The 23,989-nt window shown below is 39.3% G+C and overlaps 1 protein-coding gene across 3 annotated transcripts in view; it reads left to right on the plus strand.

The window, feature by feature from the left end:
- DMD (dystrophin) overlaps positions 1–23,989 on the plus strand; it is a gene marked incomplete at its 3' end in the record, with an annotated part of 1,946,774 nt that overhangs the window by 472,737 nt on the left and 1,450,048 nt on the right. For all 3 annotated transcript variants that reach the window (XM_081125527.1, XM_081125528.1, XM_081125524.1), the window contains exons 5-7: positions 8,092–8,184; positions 15,633–15,805; positions 22,819–22,937. In XM_081125527.1, coding sequence (XP_080981653.1) covers positions 8,092–8,184; positions 15,633–15,805; positions 22,819–22,937 — 385 coding nt within the window. The remainder of the gene's footprint in view (positions 1–8,091; positions 8,185–15,632; positions 15,806–22,818; positions 22,938–23,989) is intronic.

Consider the following 23,989-nt stretch of genomic DNA (forward strand, 5'->3'; position numbering starts at 1 on the left):
GGCTGTCCTTAATGACCTCACTATTGAATTTCCTGCTATCTAGTGCTTGTCACAACGCTGATACACACACACACACTTTCTCTCACCCTGAGTTGATTTATTAACATATATGTCATATAAATGTCTTTTGATTTGCTTACTAGACAGACATCATTATTCATTTAACATGGGTATTAACATATTCTAGTTCTTGTTTTCTCTTTTCACAGTTATTAAGAAATTAGGCCGAGAATCCTTGAAAGATAGAATTTCAGAACATGTATTAGAAAAAAATATGTAAAAGAAAAGAGAGAAGACATTGTGCAGCAGAGTGATGATTATTTAAGGGGAGCTAGTGATGATTTTAAAATATATAACACACATAGCTATATGGTAAGAAATATGGCATTAGCCTGCCCGGCGTGGCTCAGCGGTTGAGCATCGACATGTGATCCAGGAGATCGGGGTTCGACTCCCGGTCAGGGCACAGGCCCGGGTTGCGGGCTCCATCCCCAGCAGGGGGCGTTCAGGAGGCAGCCGGTCAATGACTCTCTCACCATTGATGTTTCTCTCTCTCTCTCTCTTCCTGTCCCTTCCTCTCTCTGAAATCAATAAAGATATATTTAAATACATACATATATGGCATTGTAGCAACTCTACGCATATGAGAATTTAGAATCAAAATGGGCCAGACTGTCAATAAGAGGCATTCAATAGTAATGTAAAGACCATGAACAATCCCCTTCAGGCATGACAGAATACTGCCCCCCCCCCCCGCTTTGAGTCTTAGTGATTATTAATTATTGTTATTTCTTATAGTGATGTGCAATATTTGTTAATTTAGAGAGAGCTTATTAAGGCACTTCAAGAAGAATTCTCTAGATTTAATTAAGGGATTGTCCCTCATGTCTAGACCTGCTTTTAAATCTTGTGGAAGCTTCGTGTATCTTTGAGATTCTGCGTCCCTCTTGTAAAATGTACATAAACTACTAAGTATCTCATACTTTTAGTGTGATGATGATGTGGATAGACTGAAAGCTGTGTTCAGAGAGAACATCATAGCCTTGACTTTTTTAAAAGATAGAAATAAAAGAATTAAGTCTGTATCTTAAGACATTATTAAAAAACAATAATGAACATTGGATTCAAAATAGAAAAATAAAAAACATAAGCTGAATACATTCAAAAGCTGGCTCTTTGAATACATCAACAAAAGAGAAACCTCTTTTAATGAAAACAAAAGAAAACTGAAGAAAATGGAAAATTCAGAAGGTTAGTAATGAGAAAGGATGTGTAACCACAGATAGAGAAGAAACTAACAAACTACTATAAGCAATTATGTAAGATTTATTTTGAAAAAATCCAGGACATGGATAATTTCCTACTACAGTGCAAATTACTAAAATTGACATAAGAACAGCAGAAAATTAAACTAGAGTAATTACTTCAGAAAACATTGGTAAGCTATTAGAGATCTACCATTGAAAAATATACCAGGATTCTTCACATATGAATTTAACCTAATCTTTAAAGAATAAATAATTCCTATAGTTTAAAAAGATAAAACTCTGCAATTCCTTTTGTGATGTCAGAATAATCTTACTGCCAGCAGTCAATAAACACATAATGAAATATTAAATGTATAAGACACTCTCACTTTTGAGTATAAATGCAAAAATCCTATTATGTTGGACTATATGAAATTGATTATATCTTGCACATGATAATGACTCTAAGTGTTAGCTGTTAGTTGCAAAAAGTTCTTAAAATTAAGAAGGAAAAGAAAACAATATGAGGAAAGCATATTAATGGACAATTCACAAATGACATTGTAATGGTCAGTCATACAAAAAGATATTTTGAATGTACTAGGAATCATGGAAATCAATTAAATTAACAATGTAATATCTTTTTACTCATCAGACAGGCAAAATGCAAAAGCAGAAACACCCATTACTGGTAAGGGAATAGCCTACTCTTACACATTTCTGGTTAAAGTATTAAATGCAAAATCCTTTTTATGAAGAAATACCTACTAAAATGAAAAACATATCTCCCCACTGATCTAGCAGATGCATTCCTGGGAATAGCTGTTGTAGCAATGGGAGCATCAGAATCTGAGGATGGATAATGCTCGGTGTCCATTAGTCAGTGAATAAAGTGGAAATCAAAATAAACAAATTTTGCAACCCTAGAAACAAGCTGAATGTCCACTATCAGGACACTGACTGAATACCCTCTGATACATCCAAGCTATGTGATATTATACAGCCATTAAAATGAATGAGTAAAAGATACCATCATTTGGTAAAAGCAATAGTCAATAGAATCTAAATAATGTGCCATTTGGGGTACAGTATAAAACAAGCCAGAGGAAGAAATGGAGCAAGCGAAATGGAAAAGAAAACCTGTCTCAAAAGCAACAGGAGAGAGGCAGGTATGAGATCTTACTCATGCATTTGTGTAAAATAATCTATTTGTGTGGTCGTATCTATAAAGAAATAAAATATTTCTCAAAAGAACAAAAGTGAGATTATACACACATACATAAATACATGCACCCAGACATAGTAAAGGGCACAAAGTTTAGCATATAGTTTACGACTCAAAAAATGATGATGGTTGCATTTCTTTTTTTAAAAAAATGTTTTTATTGATTTCAGAGAGAGGGAGAGGGAGAGAGAGAGAGAAACATCAATCGATCAGAGTCATTGATCGGCTGCCTCCTGCACACCCCCTACTAGGGATGGAGCCCACAACCTGGGCATGTGCCCTGACCAGGAATTGAACCCCGATCTCCTGATTCATGGGTCAACAGTCAACCACTGGGCCATGCTGGCTGGGCATGGTGGTTGCATGTCTTACAATCCAACTATAGGATGACGAAATACCCACTGATGGCAACATAACTTGATCAAGTATGGACCTTTCTTTAGGAAGGAATGATGACTGGTACTAAGTACAGTGTCATAAGAGAAACCCTCGAAGGCACACAAAATAGAGAATATATGAATGAAACATCACTTATAACCCACGCTATTTGCTCACTGTGACCTAGCGCAAGGACCACCAACCAAACAGCGGTGGTCTGTGCCCTATTGGATCTGATGGTATAGTGACTAGCGCTGGCAATAAAAAAGCAAACTAACAACATATAATTGAAAATAGAAAGTTGCAAAAATTGGATGGCATTGCTGTAACCATCTACAGAATATGTCCACAAGGCTAAGATCTAATAATATGCTCTTTTTGATTATTGAAGGTTGACAAAAGAAATGGCCATACGGTTATCACTGCATCACTTATAAAGTTGTAATTCAAATGCAGCATGTTATTATCAAATGCAGATTTCTTGCAGTTGAGGGTTGTTAAAAAAGTTTGTTGTCCCTGAAAAAAATGTAAACGCCCTTGTGTTCGTTTAGGAGACCTCTAGAATTGCTCTTCACTGCTTTGTGTTTTCCAGTGCCTCTAAGAATTAGCCCCGATTTGCTCAACCCTCTGGTCCTGTTGTTTCTGTACTTCATAGTCCCTCACCCCTGCCTCCTTCTAGCTCCTTGCACTCCTTGAGTTTTAAAGGCTTTTTAGAATCTTTCCCCAGGTTGTTTAACAACTTCACCCCATGTCACACTGTCCCTGAGAACGCTTCTAATTCCCAATCAGGTAATATCCTTACCCCTGTCTTCATATCTTTAGTCATACGGGCGCTTCTTGACATGCCTTCCTCACCTGTCCCTTTGTTTCTCCCAGTCTTAATATTCCTTCCTTACAGATTCAGTCAATACTGAACATCTCCTCCGTTTACTCTGCCACAATAATTTCATTTTCCCTCCTGAGGCTCCATGAAACACAGTTGCCTGCCTAATTTTTTCCCAGGGGTTATAAATAAGTTTTATTGGAACATATATCCATGTGCATTTCTTTAGATAGTGTGTGTTCCAATGGCTTTTTATTATTTACTTAACTGTGGTAAAAGATACATTACAAATTGACCATTTTAACCAGTTTAAGTGTACAATTCAGTGGCATTAAGTACATTCTCGCTGGTATGCAGTCATCACCACTATCCATCTCCAGAACTCTTTCATCACCCCAAACGGGAACTCTTACCCATTAAACAATAACCCCCCAATCTCATCTCCCCTAACTCCTAGGAACCTCCATTCTCCCTTCTTTCTCTATAAACTTGCCTCTTCTAAGTAGCTCATATAAATGGAATCCTATAGTATTTGTCGTTCTGTGTCTGGCTAACTGCACTTAGCATAATGTTTTCAAGGTTCATCAATGTTGTAGCATATATCAGAATTTCCTTCCTTTGTAAGGATGAAAAATATTCTGTTGTATGTATACACCACGTTTTGTTTATCCAGTCATCTCTACTCAGACAATTGAGTTGTTTCCACCTTTTGGCTGTTGTGAATGATGCCTCTGTGGACATTAATGTACAAATATCTAGTCAAGTCCCTGCTTTCAATTCTTTTGGTGACCTGCCCACAAGTGGAATTTCTGGAGCCTATCTAATTTTAATTAGCTTTTATTATGTGGCCTGCTATTAGCTTATGAGCTTTTTGACATTAGGGGTCCTACTTCACTCTTTATTCAGAGCTGAACATAATGGAGATTGGATCTTGGGAGGGGTTTTGTGAGGTTAAGGAAATGGGGGGACCATCTCCCTGCTCACAGAGCGAGGGGGCCTATGCGAGTGGATAGAGGCTCTGGTATCTGAGTGCCTGTTGCAGCTCTAAGTTTCTCCAGGAAGATCCTTGTGGCAAGGCCCAACCTAACTACCAGCGCTGACTCTCCCAGCGGAAGCCTCTTTCCCCCAAATCACATCATCTCCATTTAAATAACTGAATTTTCAACAACGTGTGGGCCGATTATCATTCTCACTACGGTTAAGTTCCAGAAAACAGGAATGTTTTCCCCATTTTGTGCTCTCAGCATATCCACGCCGGACATCGATGCCTGTTGCCACACGAGGGCTCCCCAAGTGCAAAGTAGATCGTGGTGCTTTGTCGTTCTGGGGTTCCTAGTCTCCCCGGGGACCGCTATTTTCCCTTCCCCAATAAGTCCTAGAAACCTGCATCTTCTACTTTGTATAATGAAAATGAAAATATGATAGCGTATATCTGCATGGGTAGGGCAACTTTATATGAATGCCCGATAATTAGAAATATTCATATTCACGACAGCATACCAAATTAGGGAGGACTTGCATGGGGTCCCCCCGAGACTTAGCTGTCCTAAGGAAAAGCATCTGCGCTGCAGAAACAGGTAGACATGTAACAGCTTACAGGGCAGTGTCACCTTGACTTTCCTATGCCCGAGAAAGTCAGTCTGTCCTGTCAGCCAGCTTTCAGGGCTTTCGTTGATCTGCTTCTCAGTAGGGCCTTGCTGAAATGCCCATTCACAGGCTACTTCTCTGTAAAGTCCATACGACACCCTACTCACATCTCATCTGTTGAATAGCTCGATACTATGCTCTACTACAGATTTTGTGTGGAATTCAGCTATGGACTGGTATCTTGATCTTTTATCTTTAGTCAAGCGATTCTACATTTTTTTCTGTATCATTTAATTGGTTGAAGGCAACTGACCGATAATTTTTATACAGTTGGGATACAAAAATAAATTTAAGTGCTTAATTATCCATTGAACCTGCCAGTGAGTGTATGTGGGGAGCAATTGGCAGTGATGTGATAATTACACCGGAGGGTAGCCTTTTTATTGTTTTCACCTGGATTTCCCAGATAGCTTCATATTTTCAAGTTGTTAATAAAATTTAGAAAATTAAGATGCATGCTAAGGAATATGTTTTAGCATTGAGTAAGAGAATGGTGAACCCATCTCAGTGAAGGAAGAAACAAGGTCGGAGTGAAACTTAGGGCATTAAAGGATGACCTCTCTCAGGTCACTGCTCTCGGGATCCTGGAAGCAGCCAAAAGAAAATTCAACCAAAGGGATCAGTGAGCCAAGGACAGTAAACAGGAGAGAAACCTGAATTACTCCCCAACCTTCAACCTCGCTCTGACAGTTTCATCCCCATTGTATAGCACTTAATCTGAAGTTGCCTATCTGCTTTACTGTGATATTCTCTCCTTCTAAAGTACCCCTGGATGCTTACTTTTGTTTAACTTTTCCGTTTTGAGATCTTTGTAAATTCACATATCGTTGTAAGCAATAATACAGAGAGATCCTGTGTACCCTTAACCCTGATGGTAGCATGCTTCATATGGTATAATATTACCATGGACATCAACATTGATACAGCCCACCAATAGGATTCATATTTTTCCAGTTTTACTTGTACATGCATGTGTATGCATGTGTTTTTGGTTCTATACAACATTATCACTTACGTACATTTGTGTTTCATCCATGAGAGTCAAGATGCAGGACAGATCCATCACCACAAGGATCCCTCCAACTGCTTTTTTTTTTTTTTAATCCCTACCCGAGGATGGTTTTTGATTATTGATTTTTAGAGAGAGAGGAGAAACACTGATGTGAGGGAGAAACATCGATCAGTTGCCTTCAATACGTGCCCGGGCAGGGAATTAAACCCGCAATCGAGGTATCTGTCCTGACCAGGAATAGAACCCGCAACTTTCCTGCTGCCTTTTTATAAACACATCTACATACCCCACCCACCCTACTCCGGTCCCTAACCTCTGGCGACTGCTCCTTTCTTCTCCATTCCTCTAATTTTGTCATTTCATAACTGTTATATAAATAGAATCATACTGTATGTGACCACTTGAGGTTGGCTTTTTTTTTTTTTCAATCAGCATAATTTCCATGAGATTCACCTAAGCTGCTGTGTATGAAGTCTGTTCCTTTTCATTACAAAGTAATAGTCCATGGTGTGGATGTATCAGTTTGTTTAACCATTCACCTTTGAAGGGCATCTGGATTATTCCCAGTTTTGCTGTTCCAAATAAAGCTGGTATGAACACTTTTGTACAGGGTTTTGTATAAACATCAGTTTTCATTGCTTTGGGATAAATGCCCAAGTGTCCAATAGCTGGACTGTATAAGCACATGCTCAGCTTTGTAAAAACTGCCAAATGTTTCCAGAGTAGCTGTACTATTTATATTCCTGCCAGCAGTGCTGGAGTGATCCAGTTTCTCCATATCCTCATCAGCATCTGATGTTCTATTTTTTTAGTTTTAGCCATTATAATAAGTGTGTAATGCTAGCTCATTGTGGTTATAATTTGCATTTCCCCAGTGGTTAGTAATGTTGACCATCTTTTCATGTGTTCATTTGGCTGATGCTTATGTTTAACCTGACTCTGCCTAAAAATGTTAGGAGCATGGACAGGAGATAGGATTTGTCTTGAAAAATAAAGCCTTGCCAAATTTTGATTCCCAAATCCAGTCCTGGATAGAAAAACGAGAGCTGGCCATTAGCTCCATTGTTTATTAGAATTCTAATATGTGTTTCTAAAGCAAGGGCATTTTAGTCAAATATAGTCACCCCTAATTATAATAGCATTCTTCTGAGCTAGATAAAAGGACTGATGAAATTTCTTTTTTGTTTTAATTATGTATTAGGAAGCACATCTTCATTTTAGGCATTCTTTATGAGTTATCATTGTTACACATTTTATTTGGAGATACTCTGATTAGCCTCTTTAATTTGCAGTAATCTATTGATATACTGATAGTACATTCATTTCCTATCTCTTTGCAGATGTGTTTGGGGGCACTTGTTTGTCACAGAAAGTGCATTTACAAATTCATTTTGTTTCATTTTTGGATTTAAAAACAATTTTTAAAAAAATTTATTTCAGAGAGAGGAAGGGAGAGGGAGATAGAAGCATCGATGATGAGAGTCATCCATCGGCTGCCTCCCGCAAGCCCCTACTGGGGATCGAGCCCGCAACCCAGGCATGTGCCCTGACTGGGAATCGAACCATGACCTCCTTGGTTCATAGGTCAATGTTCAATCACTGAGCCACTCCGGCTGGGTGCATTTTTGGATTATTTTTAAAAAGCAGTAAGGCTGCTTAGGCTCTGAAAATAGCTAATGCAACTACCTTTGCATTTTGTTTTCTTTCCAATAGACATTTTGTCTCCTTTTTTCAAATATTTTCCCTTTATCTTTAACAGGTTGATTTAGTGAATATCGGAAGCTCTGACATAGTAGATGGAAATCACAAACTGACTCTTGGTTTGATTTGGAATATAATCCTCCACTGGCAGGTAAGAATCCTGATGAATGCGTCCTTTCTGGGTAACTTGTTGCTGATTCTTGCTTTCATATTTTCCCCTTCACCTGCAAAGCAAATATGTATGTCTCTAGCAATATAAAGTCCATCTCCGTAGTGCTGCCTTTTAAATTAGCACAACTAAGGCCATTTAAGATGCGGAGGAGCAGCAGATTATAAAACAGGTTCTAGCACATCTGCAGGAATATTTTTCTAAATTTTATTTCACTGTGTAGAGATAAGGCAAAAAAGACAAGTCTCATCAACAAGGTAAGAAAAATATTTTTCACAAATATGTGTCTTCTATCACTTACCTTTAAGTGAATCTACATAGTTTTGTAAAATGAAAGGTATTTTTCCTGTTAATCACTACCAAATGAATGAGACTTTGTGAATCTTGTGTATTTGCAATTTAGATTACTGCCAATAAAAGATTAGTGGGATATGATCATCTGTATGAGAATATATGTTATACATACCAACTAACTTTATAATCTGATTGGGAAATCGCATTTTTTCTGAACTACCTCAGCATAGGGTCTTCGGAATGCCTATATTTATTGGACCTCTGCAGAAGAGAAAAAAGGTCATTGAGTTTAGTGGAAAGAGTATACGTTTTTTCAATCAGACCAACATGAGCTTGTATTCAACTCTGCCATTTACAATCTTAATGACATTGGGTTTAATGCCATCCTTTTCTAGGCCATAATTCCCTCACTGTCAAAAGAGAAAAAAATAATAATTAACGTGTATTTCTTGTCAGGAATAAATGAGAATATCCATAAAGTACTTAGTACAGTGCACCGTTTTCATTAGAGGTGTATCACATGAATAACTTTGATTGCTTAGAGAGTTTTCGACTCATATTTTAAGAACTTGAAAGATAATTGAGATGTCTGCTTATTTATTTTTTTTACGAGCAGAGATTACTACTTTATAAACCAGCTTTTTTGAGATGTAATTTACGTATTATAAATTTACCCATTCTAATTATAAAATTCAGAGTATACCAGACTGGTTTAATTCTGTTGCCCAAGGCTTCTCAAACTATTTTGAGGATGGGACAGTCCCCCTGCCCTCCCCAATCCATAAAAGACTGGGATTTTTCCAGAGTTGTACAACCATCACAACAATCTAATTTTAGCACATTGCCACCACCCTGAAAAAAAATCTCATGTCCATTTACAGTTACTCCCCACTCCCACCCCCCGAGCCCTAGGCAATCAATCTATTTTCTTTCTCTATTTACCTGCCTTTTTGGACATTTCATATCAATGGAATTATATAACATATATTCTTTTATATCTGGCTTCTTTCATTGAGCATAATATTTGAAGTTCATCCCTACTGTAGAAGGTATTACTACTTCATTTAGTAGGGTTGACTTTTTTTCCCCCATAGGGTTGACTTTTAATTTGAATTGTAGGTTGGTCCTGCTCAGAGTCAGATAGCATGCAGACCAGAGGTACACATATTCAACTTGTTCTTCCAGTTGATCTCCATCCCTGTATCTTTTTATTCTAAACACTCTGAACAGGCTCAATTCTATTGCACAGCAATATGGAAAGTGAGCGAGAACCATCATAGTGGCTAACCATTGAGAATATCTCATTCATGCCTCAAATGAGTCCAAGGTTCCCAATTCTGGGCCTTTTTCATACAGTAATAGTATCAAATAAAACCAGCAAAGCAACATAGGGCTCCCCACCCAACTGGTTTACTTTTGTTGCTGAGTACTTCTCGGAATACCTGGAAAAAAGAATAATTTCTCCCCCCCCCTTTTCCATTGTATGCAAATTACAGTAAAAATGATGTTACAAATGTGAAATAAAAAGACACACAAAACTCACGCCTATTTTTATCATTATATTCAACAGATGTAAATAGACTCTGTCAAAGTGCTAAAGAAATTTCAAATAGACTGTCGATTGTTTTATTTATTTTATGGACCGGTAACAAATGGTTCATGGAGGGACACCAGCTTGCAGAAAACACTTTTGTGTTGCACAGATGTTGGTCGTGACAAAGCCAGCAGGAGGACTCAGTCCTGAACAGGACCCCCAAAGGCTATTTTAATTGTATTTATCATCAAAACTGTCTGTCATATGTTCTCACCCTTTCTTATCTCCTCAAAGCACTTTCCAACTCCATCTCAACTCACTGTAAGATAGAGTTTCAAAACTAGTCTGTTTGATATTTTCTAGATTTGCTTGTGACCTGCTCATTTTTTATTATTAGTGTGTGGAAGGGCTGTCACACCCAGGAATCCCAGAAGGAATGCTTCTGCAGTCTTCCTTGTCTGAGACCTCTCTGTTGTTTTCCATTTATGTCCTTGAATCACTATATTTTTGTGACTACAAGGACCTAGATTCTTGCCAGCCTCTGCCTCCTTAGCTTATCTCTCTCTTCTCTGTTCTCTTAAAACAACTCTGTTCTCCTAAAACTATGAAGTACTCTTTAAAAAATTCCTCCTGCTCAGTGCTTCTCATCATAATCCAATGAATCCCAAAAGATATTTTCACCAAGAGTACATATTTGCCTTCCTATTAAATAGTGAAAAAAGCTCTTGAATCTCTGCAAAGATTAAAGGACACTCTGGCCAACCTAATGTACTTTCCAGATTGATCAGATTAAGAATGGCATGAAAAGATGGGAAAATGTGAGTCTTTTGTTCCAGTGCCACATACTATGTTATTAATAGTTCTGTGCTGTGGAGGCCTTCTCTTTGAACTTGTAGAAACTCAGAAATACCAACACTGTCTCCTATGTCACTGTTTTCCCAGTTTCCACTTCAAACTGTTAGCCTGGAAAATCATGCCTATATTAAGAGTGTGCAGCTTTGTACACAACTGTGAAGTAGACGACATGTGTCTGGCATCTTTTTCTTCCTTCTTTCTTTAAGTGTAAACCATCCTTTTAGGGTGTTCAGCTCAGTTTTGGTAACCAGCTGGAGATGAAAACATATCCTGCTAACAGTGGTGTGCTAGCAGAGGTCAGGCCCCATCTTTGCTGGCTAACTCAAAGGAAACAATTCCAGGGCTGCTTCACACTGGAATGTTTATCTGATTTATTCTTTGAACAGCATACAAGAGAAAGATGGTTTTTGCACTGCCGAAAGCCCTTACTGTGAACTCCTGCTTACGTGTACCTAGTGCCTTCTGCGCCAGCCAGTTCTTGCTCTGGTCTTCTGCAGGCCTCTCACACACTATGACCCTTTCCTTGGAGGTGGCTATTTTTTCCCTCCTCACACGTACCCCGCTGCTGCAACTCCTTTTAGTCCCAGGATGGATTCTGGGAAGCAGATTTTGAGATAATAAGGCAGGATGTTAATTAAGGCATGCTTTCAGGGTCAACACGTGTAGAAGGGAGAGGGTGAGTGGAGTGAGACCAAGAGCTGTGATGCGCGCCCAGCAACAGCCTTATTCAACCCCATGGGGAATTTGGAGCTACAGTGAGCCTTTAGCCTTGTCCTGAATGGGACTGAAATGGCTGAGTCTTCAGTCCGTTTCCTCTCATCAGTCACTAGATGTGGGCTACCCTAGGAAGGGCGTTACCACAGATGAGTTGACTCTGCAACTCAGGTTGTCCCTGTGGGGACTGACAGCTAAAGGCTGCCCGGTGACAAATGGAGCAACAAGCCCTTCCTTGAAGGAAAATCTTGGTGGTGCCTCTCCATGCCCATCACACCATCTTTGCCCAGTTAACTCCTAGTTACTTTTTGGAATCACTGCTCAAAGACATTTTAGTTTTTCCCTTTTAAAAACAGACGTACAGCTGCACACACACACACATCTGTTAACACTGATTCTCTCTCTCTTAGGAACAGTAAGCCCTGAGTCTGGGAAATATTTCAGCTGAAAGACTCACCTTAGGACCAGTCCATTGTCTGACTGAAGGTTGATCCTTAATAAAGATTTCTTGGTAACTGTCTTTTATGTAGGAAAAGAAGACTGATTATTTCCTATGGCCCCCCCTTTTTTTCCCTGTCAGCAACATTTGCAAGCAAGTAGAAGCAATACCAATGAGGCAGAGGCTGATAGCTGGATTAGTGACATAATGATGCTGGAGGAGTTTTGGATTGAATACTGGGCTGTCCTTTAACATTATGCACACAGAGGGCAGTCTGGCCAAGCAGTTCGTAAATGAATCCTATTCATCATGGGAGGGCTGCCGGATCAGTGCTAATCCATCACCACCACTGAGCCAGTATCTACTGATTCTGACCCAGGGTGAGCACAGTACACAAAGTACATATCTGGTAATCGCTGTACATGGAGGCTGTGTGCCTTATAACTTTAGAAAATGATGAGAAAAAGTATATCTTTCATAACTATTTGACCTATTTTTTTTTTCACTAACTGACTAAATAAGCAGGTCAGGGAGGAATTAAGAAAACTAGATAAACCTCCCCTAACTAACTTAGTTATCAAGGGGCAGTGACAAATATATGCAAAATTTTCACATCATTACCACGTTTAAAAAGCATCATCTGAAGTCCTTTTCAAGTATTTTAAAGTTAGATTTAATAGTCTATCCTAAAATGTGCACTGAATCTTTCATAAAAAGATGACTAATATTGGAGATGTTAAAATATGTATTTTCCCCAAGGGCACTTGTTAACATCTGCATGGATGAAGAGGCAAAATAAAATGTCATATTTAGAATACACAATAAATATTCATCATCTGATCAAATGGCCGTGGTATAGACCTTACACTAACCAAAAGGAAAGCCCTTGGTGGTAAAACCTAATCACATTTACTTATTTACTTCCTTCAAGTATACAGTAAGGAGCCTGACTTACATAAAGCAGCAGCCTAGTAATTATTGCAGTACTAGGATATGTAGACGGTTCGTTCTATGACGAGGTGTGCCTGCCTTCTTGGAACCTGCAAAAAATGTTCAGAATGGATTTCGGCTTCAGATTGGCGAGAAGAATGAAACGGAAAGACAGCCACCTGCAGAATGGCATCTGCACTGCACAAGGCCTAGGGGAAAAAGAAAAAGAGAAAATGTACGGACACCCGTAAAAAAACCCACCAAGCCTCGGGCCCGTCCCCCCTTTCCCCGCGTCTGGGTTTCCACTTCCGGTGGGCGGGAGGGGAGAAAAGGGGGCGGGGCCCAGTTGGACCCCCGCTGCCCCTGCCACTGCTGCCAGCACGCGGCCCCCACATTTTGACCCTGGGCCGGCTGCCTGCTCCTGCATTCGGGCTGTGAGCCCGGGCTGTGCGCTCTGTGAAGTCCGGCCCCGTCCCGCCAGCCAGCGATGCGGGCTCTGGCGCTCGTTTCCCTAGCCCCCACCCGGCATTCTCCGCGGCCACCTTCCTCCGGCGCGGGAGCGCCCGCTGGCCCCCTGCGTCCTCTCGGCGGACTCTCCGCAGCTGGGCCACACGTGGCGGCGGTTGTGTGCTCGTGAGGCCCGCGTTGGGCCTCCTGAGCTCTGCGGCGTCTGCGTCGCCAGCTCCATGACAGAAAATCCTCGGACTGGGTTTCCAGGGCAGCCGGGGTGTTGGGCTTCTTTGCCGCCAAGCGTGCTTGCAGTTGACTTCTACCTGATTTGGAATGTCGTGGCTAAATTCCTCCGACGAGGGGGACCCCCCACGCGAGACCATAGCTGACAAGGCGGAAGGAAAGAACTAGGACTGGCGGTACCGGGACCGAGCTACCCAGGATCTCACTCCTGCACTTTGGGGCCAGGTGACCTCGCGTGTTGGGAGGGCGCCCATGATGTCTCAGGGCGCAGCAGCTGGTGTTGCTGAAGAAGCGGCCTCCTCACAGCCCCAAGGTGACCTTCCTAAGCCCAGCACCTGAGACAGCTCCCTCGGCCTGGAACTGTCAAACCACTCTGCACGCGAGGGCATCTTGAATGTTCTGCACCGTCTGTCCATGTCCGCCCCACAGACGTTAAGCCCTTTAACCTCTGCCAAAAACAAGCATCAGGGTTAAAAGCAGAGGGAGCCTGCAAGGGTAAGGATGGGGGTGGGGGGGTGGTGGGGGAGAGGGGCAAGTAAAACAGAAACCACCACAGGGCCAACCTGCCAGGACCCAGTGGTTTTTTCTCTGCATTTGGTGACTCTGTACCTGCCAGCACTTTGATAAGAATGATCCTTCCAAGGTTCTTTTTTTGTTCAGGGGACACTAGTCCCCTCTTCATTCTCAGGCAGGGAGAAAACTGATCTTTGCCCTCTCATTTAGGAGAGAGTGGGTCTTGGTGCCACTAACTGGCACCTCACTCCCTTAGAGATGGTATCTTTCGGTGACATGACTATTCTGGGTCTATGACTGTTTCATAGAAAAGCTCCTAGACTTGCTTAGCAGGTTCAAAAGATCAAGGGTACCAAATAACGAAATTGCAGTGACGTGTCCAGGGTAGCTAGGCAGGCCCAGCCAAACCCTCTCTTTCCCTGGGAGGCCCCCAGCAGGTGAGAGGTCCTCCAGCACAGGACAGTGTGCTTCTAGACACCAGATTAGCTCTCCTGACCACTTCCTGAGAGGTGAGATGTGCCTTCTATGTTCACCTAAAGACCTATGCCGTGTATGTATCTTCGATGGGATTTTGTAACTTTTTTTTATACAAAAGCAGCTTCTTAAATGGCATTTCCTGCGGCCTGATAGGCTTTGTAAATGAGCCAGAGTTCTGGACCCGTGCTTTGGGCGTTTTGTAACCTTTCTACTCTCGTGTGTGAATCTCTTATGCTGAAAAAAACCATAAGGGATTAAACCAGACTGACTACCACAAACAAATCACCACAAAACAAAAACCAAGGTGACACATCCACAGCTTTTAGAGATAAATATTCTTTTCCTTTTGTTGATTTTTTTGTTCTTTATTTTAAATAGGCAAAGTCATTTCTGCTTCTTTTTTCCACTTTGGTCAGTAATTTGCATTAAGTTATAGTATGAACCTAGGGGTTTTATGTTACTATAGTTTGTCCTTTGAGTCTTACATCAGCCTCCTGTGTATAATTATAGAAACAGGTCTAAAGTGGTTAAGCTGCCCAATTAACACAGTTCATTAATATCAAAGGCAAAAATTGAACCAAGGCTCATTCTTTTAGCCACTATTCCTCTTATCCTAAAACCACTAATGTATCTTAAGTCCCTGGTTAACAAGTCTTATGTTTTTTAGTCTCTTCCCTAGCATATTTATTGAAAGTTAGAAGATGACTAATTCTAAAAATACAAAATGAATAATTTAAGGTGGCAGAATCCAGAAGTGATGTTAGCCATATTCAGCCAATGGTATATCACAGATACCAACCAATCAGAAGAGACTCCTAATTAGAATGCACTCAGTCCTTGGAAGAATCTATTATTTCTTATTACCAGTTGACCCTAAAGTTCCCATTATTTATTACCGAAGAGAAGGCCATTCAAATACAAGTTTGTGTGGTTCTTGTTTGAGGAATGCATTTTCTTATTAAAATTTCTTTCCACACATAGGTCAAAAATGTAATGAAAAATATCATGGCTGGATTGCAGCAAACCAACAGTGAAAAGATTCTCCTGAGCTGGGTCCGACAATCAACTCGTAATTATCCACAGGTTAATGTCATTAACTTCACCACCAGCTGGTCTGACGGTTTGGCTTTGAATGCTCTCATCCACAGTCATAGGTAAGAACACTGCTGAGACACTGAATAATTTTTATAAGTATTGCTTTGGAGACTGATATTTTTTCCTCCAATGTGGTTCCAAATCATTTCCCACTATGCAGTGTGTTATATTTGTTGACCATATTGATCTAACCATGCACTGAATAAGAATATTCTGTGCATCTGATATATCATTTAGTTGTTGAAATATTAAAATGACTGGAGCACGAATGTGGTTATGGTTGAGGAGGGGATCAACGTATTTGAAATTGGGACTCTGCCAGAAAAATCAAGGTTATTTTCCCGCTTTGCTAAGAATGCAGTTGATCTTTCTATACAAATAATGTGTTAGTATGAGTTTAAACTGTAAAGCTAAAAATGGTTCCATATCTTGTGTGAGTGGCTGTAGTAAAATTAATTACCATCACCAGATTAATAATGAGAAAAAGAAACATTTCACTTGTCCCGTACACACTTAGACAGCAAATACCATAAGGCCCTGTATATTTTTTTATATTTCAGGGTTAAAAGAGGTTCTGAGAATCTTAGCAACCAAGGAAGGCAAAGAGCAGACCGAAATTAAGTCTATGACTCAGGGCTCAGAATATCAAAAGAAACAATTGCTCTGGAATAGCAAAGCAATTGCTATAAAACAAGAGAGAGAGAGTTCTGTGGATCTTCATAAAAAGAATGGAAGGACATTTGACTTGGGGTGGTGAACACGCAGTACCACATGATGTATTATGGAAAAATAATAATTCAGTGTAATTTGGTGAACCAAATGTCCTTAACTATTCCATACAATATTATATATTCTAAGATAACAAAATATTTGTTTGCATTTTCTTGTATAAAGAATCTCAGTAAATGAATTAATAACAGTTCAAGAAAAAGCAAAACAACATGGTCAGTACATATATAGTGCATTCATATATATTATATATAATTTTGAAATATTATATATATAGTCTGTATAATACATTTACTGTAAGGAATATCTACTTTTGTTTTCCTATTATCGATCTCTTTTGCCCAGCCCTATCCCTAAGGTCAAATACATTACCTTATTAACTGTGGTTGAAATGCCACTGGATTGTACCTTTCCTGATTTTCAATGCTGCTTATCTTTCTTTTCTTGATGAGTCTACCATTTTCCTGTGCCAATCTTGCTTCTAGAAAAGTCCGGAATATAAAGTTTTTTCATGGTAAAGCTCAATCCAAGAGCAAAGGCTCTCTAAATAAGCATCTTTTTGGGGGGTCTTGCTCCAGCTGGGCTTAATTAACCCCATCCAGGCTGTTGCCATGTGAATGACTCAGCAACTTGATTTTCCAAAGGAGGCAGGCTTCCACTCAATGGGCATGTTAAGCGATGGTAACACCTTGTTTTTCATAAATATAACACGAAAAATATTCCACAGCTTCAGTACAGCCCTATGAGAAGGGATAGAGACGTTCGTTTTGCATTATAAGTCAGCACTCATTTATGCAGCCACACGCTCCCAGTAAGGGCCTGAACATATTGATCTTGTACACTTTTGCAGATGAATAGAAATAGTGAGGATTGGGTCATGCGGTCCTTGTTGGCTCCTTTAACATTTTCTTCTCAAGTGGAAGACTTTAATCCTGCAAGCATGTTCACACACTACATTTGTTCATATTCTATTTCATGATTTCCAAATATGTTTGTGAGCAATACAGTAAGCATATCCAGATTGCCCCACTGCATCTGTCCCTGACCCACTGTTTCTCTGGCAAAATATCTTCGTTTATATATTCTCTCCTGTCATGTTGAATGAATCATCTATAACTACCTTTTTATGCAAAACATAGTTACTTTTCAAGAGGTTTCTCACAGTTGATAATGCTGTTTCATGAATCATCTCCCTCTTCGTTTTGTCTTTGACAGATGTTCAGATTGTTTATCTAAGAAAAAATGGTTGAACTATCTGTTCCAAGGTTGTTGCCATTGGAATACTTAGGAATGTCATGAAGTGTCCTGATTTCAATAATTGAGTGACTAAGCTATATAGAACAAAGGCATACACTTAATATAGAGCATTAGAGACTGACAAAGAGCGTTGCCAAAGGTTAGAATATTTGGGGCTTTATATCTACCTAAGGCTAAATTTTATCTTAGTATGTAGGAAATTAGAAGTATTAGATTAAAACACAAAGTCCACTACAGTGTCATTAAAAATAAACCAGATTCTACTTTTGTGGGAAAAACCAAATGATAATTGATTAGAAATATGCTCAAATTATGCAGATAAGTTGCTGGAAGCTAAAGTCGCAATTAAGTTTTCTTCCTAATTGCTTATTTTAATTTGTTACCATAGAAGTAACACAGCGCATGGTTTTAAAAGTAAGTCAGATAACAACATGGATGCACCTAGAGGGTATTATGCTAAGTGAAATAAGTCAGACAGAGAAAGACAAATGCCGTATGATTTCACTTATATGTGGAATCTAAAGAACAAGATAAACGAATAAAGAAATAGAAATAGAATCATAGATACAGAGAACAGACTATGGTTGCCAGATGGTTAGGGCGTGGTTGGAGGGATGGATAAAACGGCGAGGGAATTAAGAAGCACAAATTGATAGTTACAAAATAGTTGTGGGGATGTGAAATATAGCATAGGGAATATAGTCAATAATATTGTAATAACTATGTATAGTGCCAGGTGGGCACTAGACTTATTGGGGGGAATCACTTTTTAAAAAATTTTTATTTATCGTTTGATTTTTAGAGAGAGAGAGGAAGGGAGAGAGAGAGAGAGAGCAAGGGAAAGAAACATCGCTTTGTTGTTTTGCTTCTTTATGCACTCATTGGTTGATTCTTGTATGTGCCCTGACCTGGGATCCAGCCCCCAACCTTTGCATATCGGAACGATGCTCTAACCAACTGAGCTACCTGGCCAGGGCTGGAGGGATCACTTTTTAAATTATGTAACTATCTAACCATTATGCTGTACAATTGGAACTAGTATAAAATAATATTGAACGCCAGCTGTAATTGAAAAATTAAAAAATGGAAAAAAATAAAAGAATTTCATAAAATAAAATACGTATGGCAAAAAAAGTAAGTCAGACAGTACAGACTGGGGGGAAGGAAAAGCATCAAGCAAAATGTGTCTTCAAGATCCCAATCCCATCCCATCACACTCCACTTCCTAGAAGTGGCCCCCAGCTTCTTTTATTCTTTCTCATGGTCGTAATTATGTATTTATATTTCCTGATTAGTTGATTTCTGACAGCATATGGATTTCCTCCTTAATGCAAAGCTATATACCAATAGTAATTTTAGACTGTAATATAAAGAATACAAAGCATTTATTTAAGCCAAAGGAGCTCTAGTCCCAGAGACACAGATTCAGATAGCAACCTAAATTGTGTTCCACCAAGGCAAAGGGGGGGCTGCCTTTTATGGCAGAAGTTCCCACACAGCTTCTCGATTACGTCCTTTCTGTGTAAATGAGGAATACAAATTGTGTAGTTCTGATTGGACAGGGCAGGTCTCAGTCCTTAAGTAAAAACACAAAACCAGGGTTTCCCTGTGGTTGACTCATGGGGAAACAAGTGGGCCATAATGGGGAAGCTTCGAGTTGAGTCTGAGAAGCCCCTGTCAGTAAATGTCTGCTAGACTCTTATTTATAAAGTTTGGGCTCTTGATTGATCATGGGGGGAGTCCATCTCAGCAGATGAATTTCTTCTTGGGGTTCACATCAGATGACTCTTTCTTCTTGGGGTCCACAAATATTACCTCTCATCCCTATCTATTTCCTAACTTGATTACTATATTATAATAATTTTATTCTTGTAATTGTTGCCTGTATTACTTAAATGATAGTGGTGCACCTTTTTTCAGGTTTAGACAAGATCTGTTGACTACCTGATATGACAAATGAGGAAATTATCACACTTATACTTCTAACTCTTTTCTCCTCTCCACTTTCCATTTTGTTATATTATCATTCTTGCATCAACAGTGTTTCTAACATTTATATCTGTTCTGTAGGTATAGGTAGTCTTGGCTTGAGTCTGTAAATTGAAAATGCATTGTTGTTATTTTATAAATATAATTAACCATAGAACAAAGCAATAGAAGTTAGTGTTTTTAAGCAATTATTATTTTGTGGGCACTCTTCTAAGTAAAATGTCCCATCTATTTCTCATGACATAGATATAGTGATTAGCCCCATTTTACAAATTGGAAAACTAAGGCACAGAGGAGTTATTTGATTTACCTAATACCATTTGGCTAATATGTGGTGGAGCTAGGATTTGAATTTATAGAGGGCTCTGGGTATCTCCTAGTCTGTGCAGTCTCATTCACTATATTGGTTTCCTCAAGAGACTGCTGACCCTTGGTCGCGTGTTCTTGTTTATGAGTATGGCCTAGGCTGACATGGAAAGGCATGTGGCTTTCCTCTACAGTTGGTTAGTTTTATAATTTTTCATGCATTTGAAAATCAGAGTCACGTAAAATGTTAATTACTGATGAATTTTAATGATTTAAAACAATTAATTAGAGTAATTTTAATTCTAGAAGAGACCTCAAAGGCTCTTTCTTACAACTCCTTACTTTTCAAATGAAAGCACTTAAGTTCAAATAGATTACGTGACTTAGATAACTCCTTGCCCAGATGATTAGTTAGTGGCCAAGGAAAAGGGGGAGGGAATGAAGAGAAAAAAGCAATTTTATTCTTTCCCATTGTACTCATTTAAACTTGGTTACTGTGCTATAGGCGAGAAAACTAGCTTCCTCCACAACCTCCACTTATATTCTCTTTCACTCCCATTACTGAGAAATGAAAAAGTGAAGATGGGGCAGAGGTTGCATAGTGAAGTTCCAGTCTCTCCAGATAGTCTAGAATTTGATTTTATTTCTTATAGTCTCCCCACTACTTGGAAGCAGCTCCGAATTTATACGTATTTTAGGTTCTAAAAGATAGCTGTTTTGCATAACGGAATATTTAGGGGAGAGTAGATTTGCTACGAAGTGCACAAAATTCTGGTGAGTTAATCAGATGAGGAGCAGTTTAGAAAAGGAAATGAGAGTCAAATGAGAAATAAAATTGGATCTTTCTTTTGAATTACGGTTTTAGAAAATAAGAGGGAAGCCCCGTTCTTGTAACTTCTTCCATTGCAGAACACGAGTTCTTAATCTGGAGTCTCCGGACAGACCCAAATATCCTAAAATTCTATGTAAATTCTCTTTAAAGATATGGACAGGTATTTGTCTGGGTAGACATTTCATAGCGCTCATCAGATTCTGAGAGGTAGCCATGATCTAGAAAAGGTAAAGGACCACTTAACTAATGGTTCCCAATGTTGTTCAGATAAATTGTAATTTCTTAACAGCCAAGGCATTTGCAAGTTTATCCCAGTCCCTTCTAACCGTATCTTCCAGCACTTGATACTAGGAATCTCCCAAGAAACCAGGCCTGTGAGATCTTGACTACCTGAGCACATAGTGCATCTTTCTTCCCTGCGAACTTTGATTCTCTAATATACACATAATGTAGAATTCATTTTCAAATATTTTTCTTAACTGTAAACCCAAACTACCATTTCAGACTCCCTTAAGCTTTAAAAAATGTTCTTGACCTCTTTAGATGTTAAAAAGCCTTATACCTTATCTGTAGTTTTCACATTTAGAATTTATTTAACTTATTGTGATGTATGCATTTTTTCCTCATGTGTAAAATCCTTGTAGGTAGGATAAGAACTGCCTCTTACACTTGGTGTTTCTCTGTTATCAAGTAAAATGATACTGATACAGTATGTTTTCATCCATTTTTCTGGTGTAGTTGATAAATCTTTATTTGAACCCCTACTGTGTGTCATGCTGGGTTTCTAGAATGGAACAAAACTGGCAGAAAGTAATATTCTGTATTCTACATTCCACTAGGGGAGACAGATAAAGGAGATTAATTAAAATACATAAAATGTTAAATAGTAGTAAGTGCTAATGAGAAAAATATAGAGCAGTTAAGAGGGAAAGGAAATGAGTGTAAGTTTGATTTGGGAGCGAGCAATTTTAGGTGGGGGAGGGCAGGGAAGGAGTCACCAATAATGTGATTTTGGAGTAAAGATGCAAAATACATGGGGGAGTGAGCCATGTTGATGTCTGGGGCAAGAGAACTCCAGGCAGAGGAAACAGGAAATGCAGGAAACTAGCCTGTTTGAGGAATATGAGGAGAGAGGCAAGAAATAAAATCAAGGATCTAATGGTGAGGCCAGACCATGTCGAGTCTTGTTAAATCAGTGACTTTTACTCCCCAACAGCAGGGATTTGAGACGAACTTTATGATGAACCATTGTAATAGATCACTCTGGCAGCTCTGCTAAGAATAGATTAACAAGGACAGGGGTGGGAGTTGGGGAGCAGTGAGGAGGCTATTGCAGTAGTCCATGTAAAATAAAATGGTGAGTTTTGGATTAAGGCGATGGCAGCAGGATGCTTAGGAGTGGTCAAGTTCTGGATATATTTCCAGCTGAGTGTTGTGAGAGTCCTCAAATTTCACTCCAGGTTTTCTTGTCTGAGCAAACTGCCAGTTTGAACTTGTCATTGGTTGTGGAGGAAGGGAGAACTTCAAGAGAAGTAGCTGGGTTTGGAGGAGTGTGACGGGAAAGCTCAGTTTTGGATGCTTGAGTCTTATGATAACTCTAAGTGGAGATAATAAGTGGATGACTCCAGCATCTGGAATTCAGGAAGGAGGTCTGGAGTAGGTTTATATAATTGGAAGTTACCAGCAAATGACTGGTATTCAAATGCATGAGATTGGATTTGATTAACACCTTATTGTTTCCTGGATAAGGCAGAATAAATTCTGCTTTGTTTCCTTCAGGATTTTTAATTAAAATTGTGCCTTAAGTGAAAAACGTTATTGAGGGGTAACCGAGTAACACTCCTAAGGACTGTGGGCATGGGTTGTCAATTAAAAACCAGAATTGAAGTGAATTTTATGAAACGGTCTAAATTGATTTATATTTGTCTTTGTGTATGTGTGTGTGTATGTGTGTTTTAGGCCAGACCTGATTGATTGGAATAGTGTGCTTTGCCAGCAGTCAGCCGCACAAAGACTGGAACATGCATTCAACATCGCCAAACATCATTTAGGCATAGAGAAACTACTGGATCCTGAAGGTTGGTACATTTCTGAACTACCACTGTTTTCAGTATAGTTTAATATTTATCTACATAAGCCTAACATTTCCACAAAGTAAGCACAAAGTACAGTAGAAACTATGCATCGTATGTTTTTCTATAGTCCAGATATATTTTAAAATGTTCTGTGTTTTTGCAATATATCGTGAATTGTCCTATGTGATTTCAATTCTCAAAATACCAATATCTAAACCTAAAGTGTAAAATGCTGGGGAAAAAATCAATGCCTTTGGAATGTATATGCCTCATGAATGGCATATTGACTCCAAATAATTATAAAAAGTTCATGTTTTGCTTATTCTACCAAGAGATTTGATACACTAATCAGCTTTAATTAATTAGCCACTCTTGCCAATTTCATTCATATACTCCATAAAAGGCAACATAGTTTACTGTTTAAATCAGGTAATCTATTCCTGGCACTGCTTCTGTTATAATTTGTCACTCTGGGGGGAACCCGCCATTGGATGGTTATCATTTTCTGCTGCTTTAGTTGACAGGCAGCACTGTATTTATATTTTTATTATATTACACTTAAGTAAATTTCATCCTTACCTCTGGTGCTACATGGTCGTACCCTCTAGATACAAGGACTAGAGGGATAATGTTTCCCGACCTCTGCTTTCCTTCTGGCCTATGAGGCACTTTCTGTTTGCTTGCCAAACTCTTTGAAATTGCAGACTCTGTTCTCACTTTCCTGAGGCTTTACCACACTTTAAAACCAGAAGTTAAAGAAGCAGTGTCAGTGGGATTGATATCCGTGATACGATCCAAGCTGATATTTGGATAGGGTTACATAATTCACTGGTCTTTGGAATATTGAATCAATTCCAAATAAGGAGATCCTTGCATGGTGGTGAAAAGGTCAGAAATAACTCAGAGGATAGCCTTTCACTGGTGAATTTATCATCAACCAGAATCAAATCCTCAGTCCTACAGACCCAGAAACCTGATTGCCTCATCTTATTGCAAGCAGATCCATATGGGGGGGAAGGGGGGAGGTCAGGGAGTTAACTTTAAATAAGCTCAAA

This window comes from Miniopterus schreibersii, assembly GCF_964146895.1.
Source record: "Miniopterus schreibersii genome assembly, chromosome: X".
Lineage (NCBI taxonomy): Eukaryota > Metazoa > Chordata > Mammalia > Chiroptera > Miniopteridae > Miniopterus > Miniopterus schreibersii.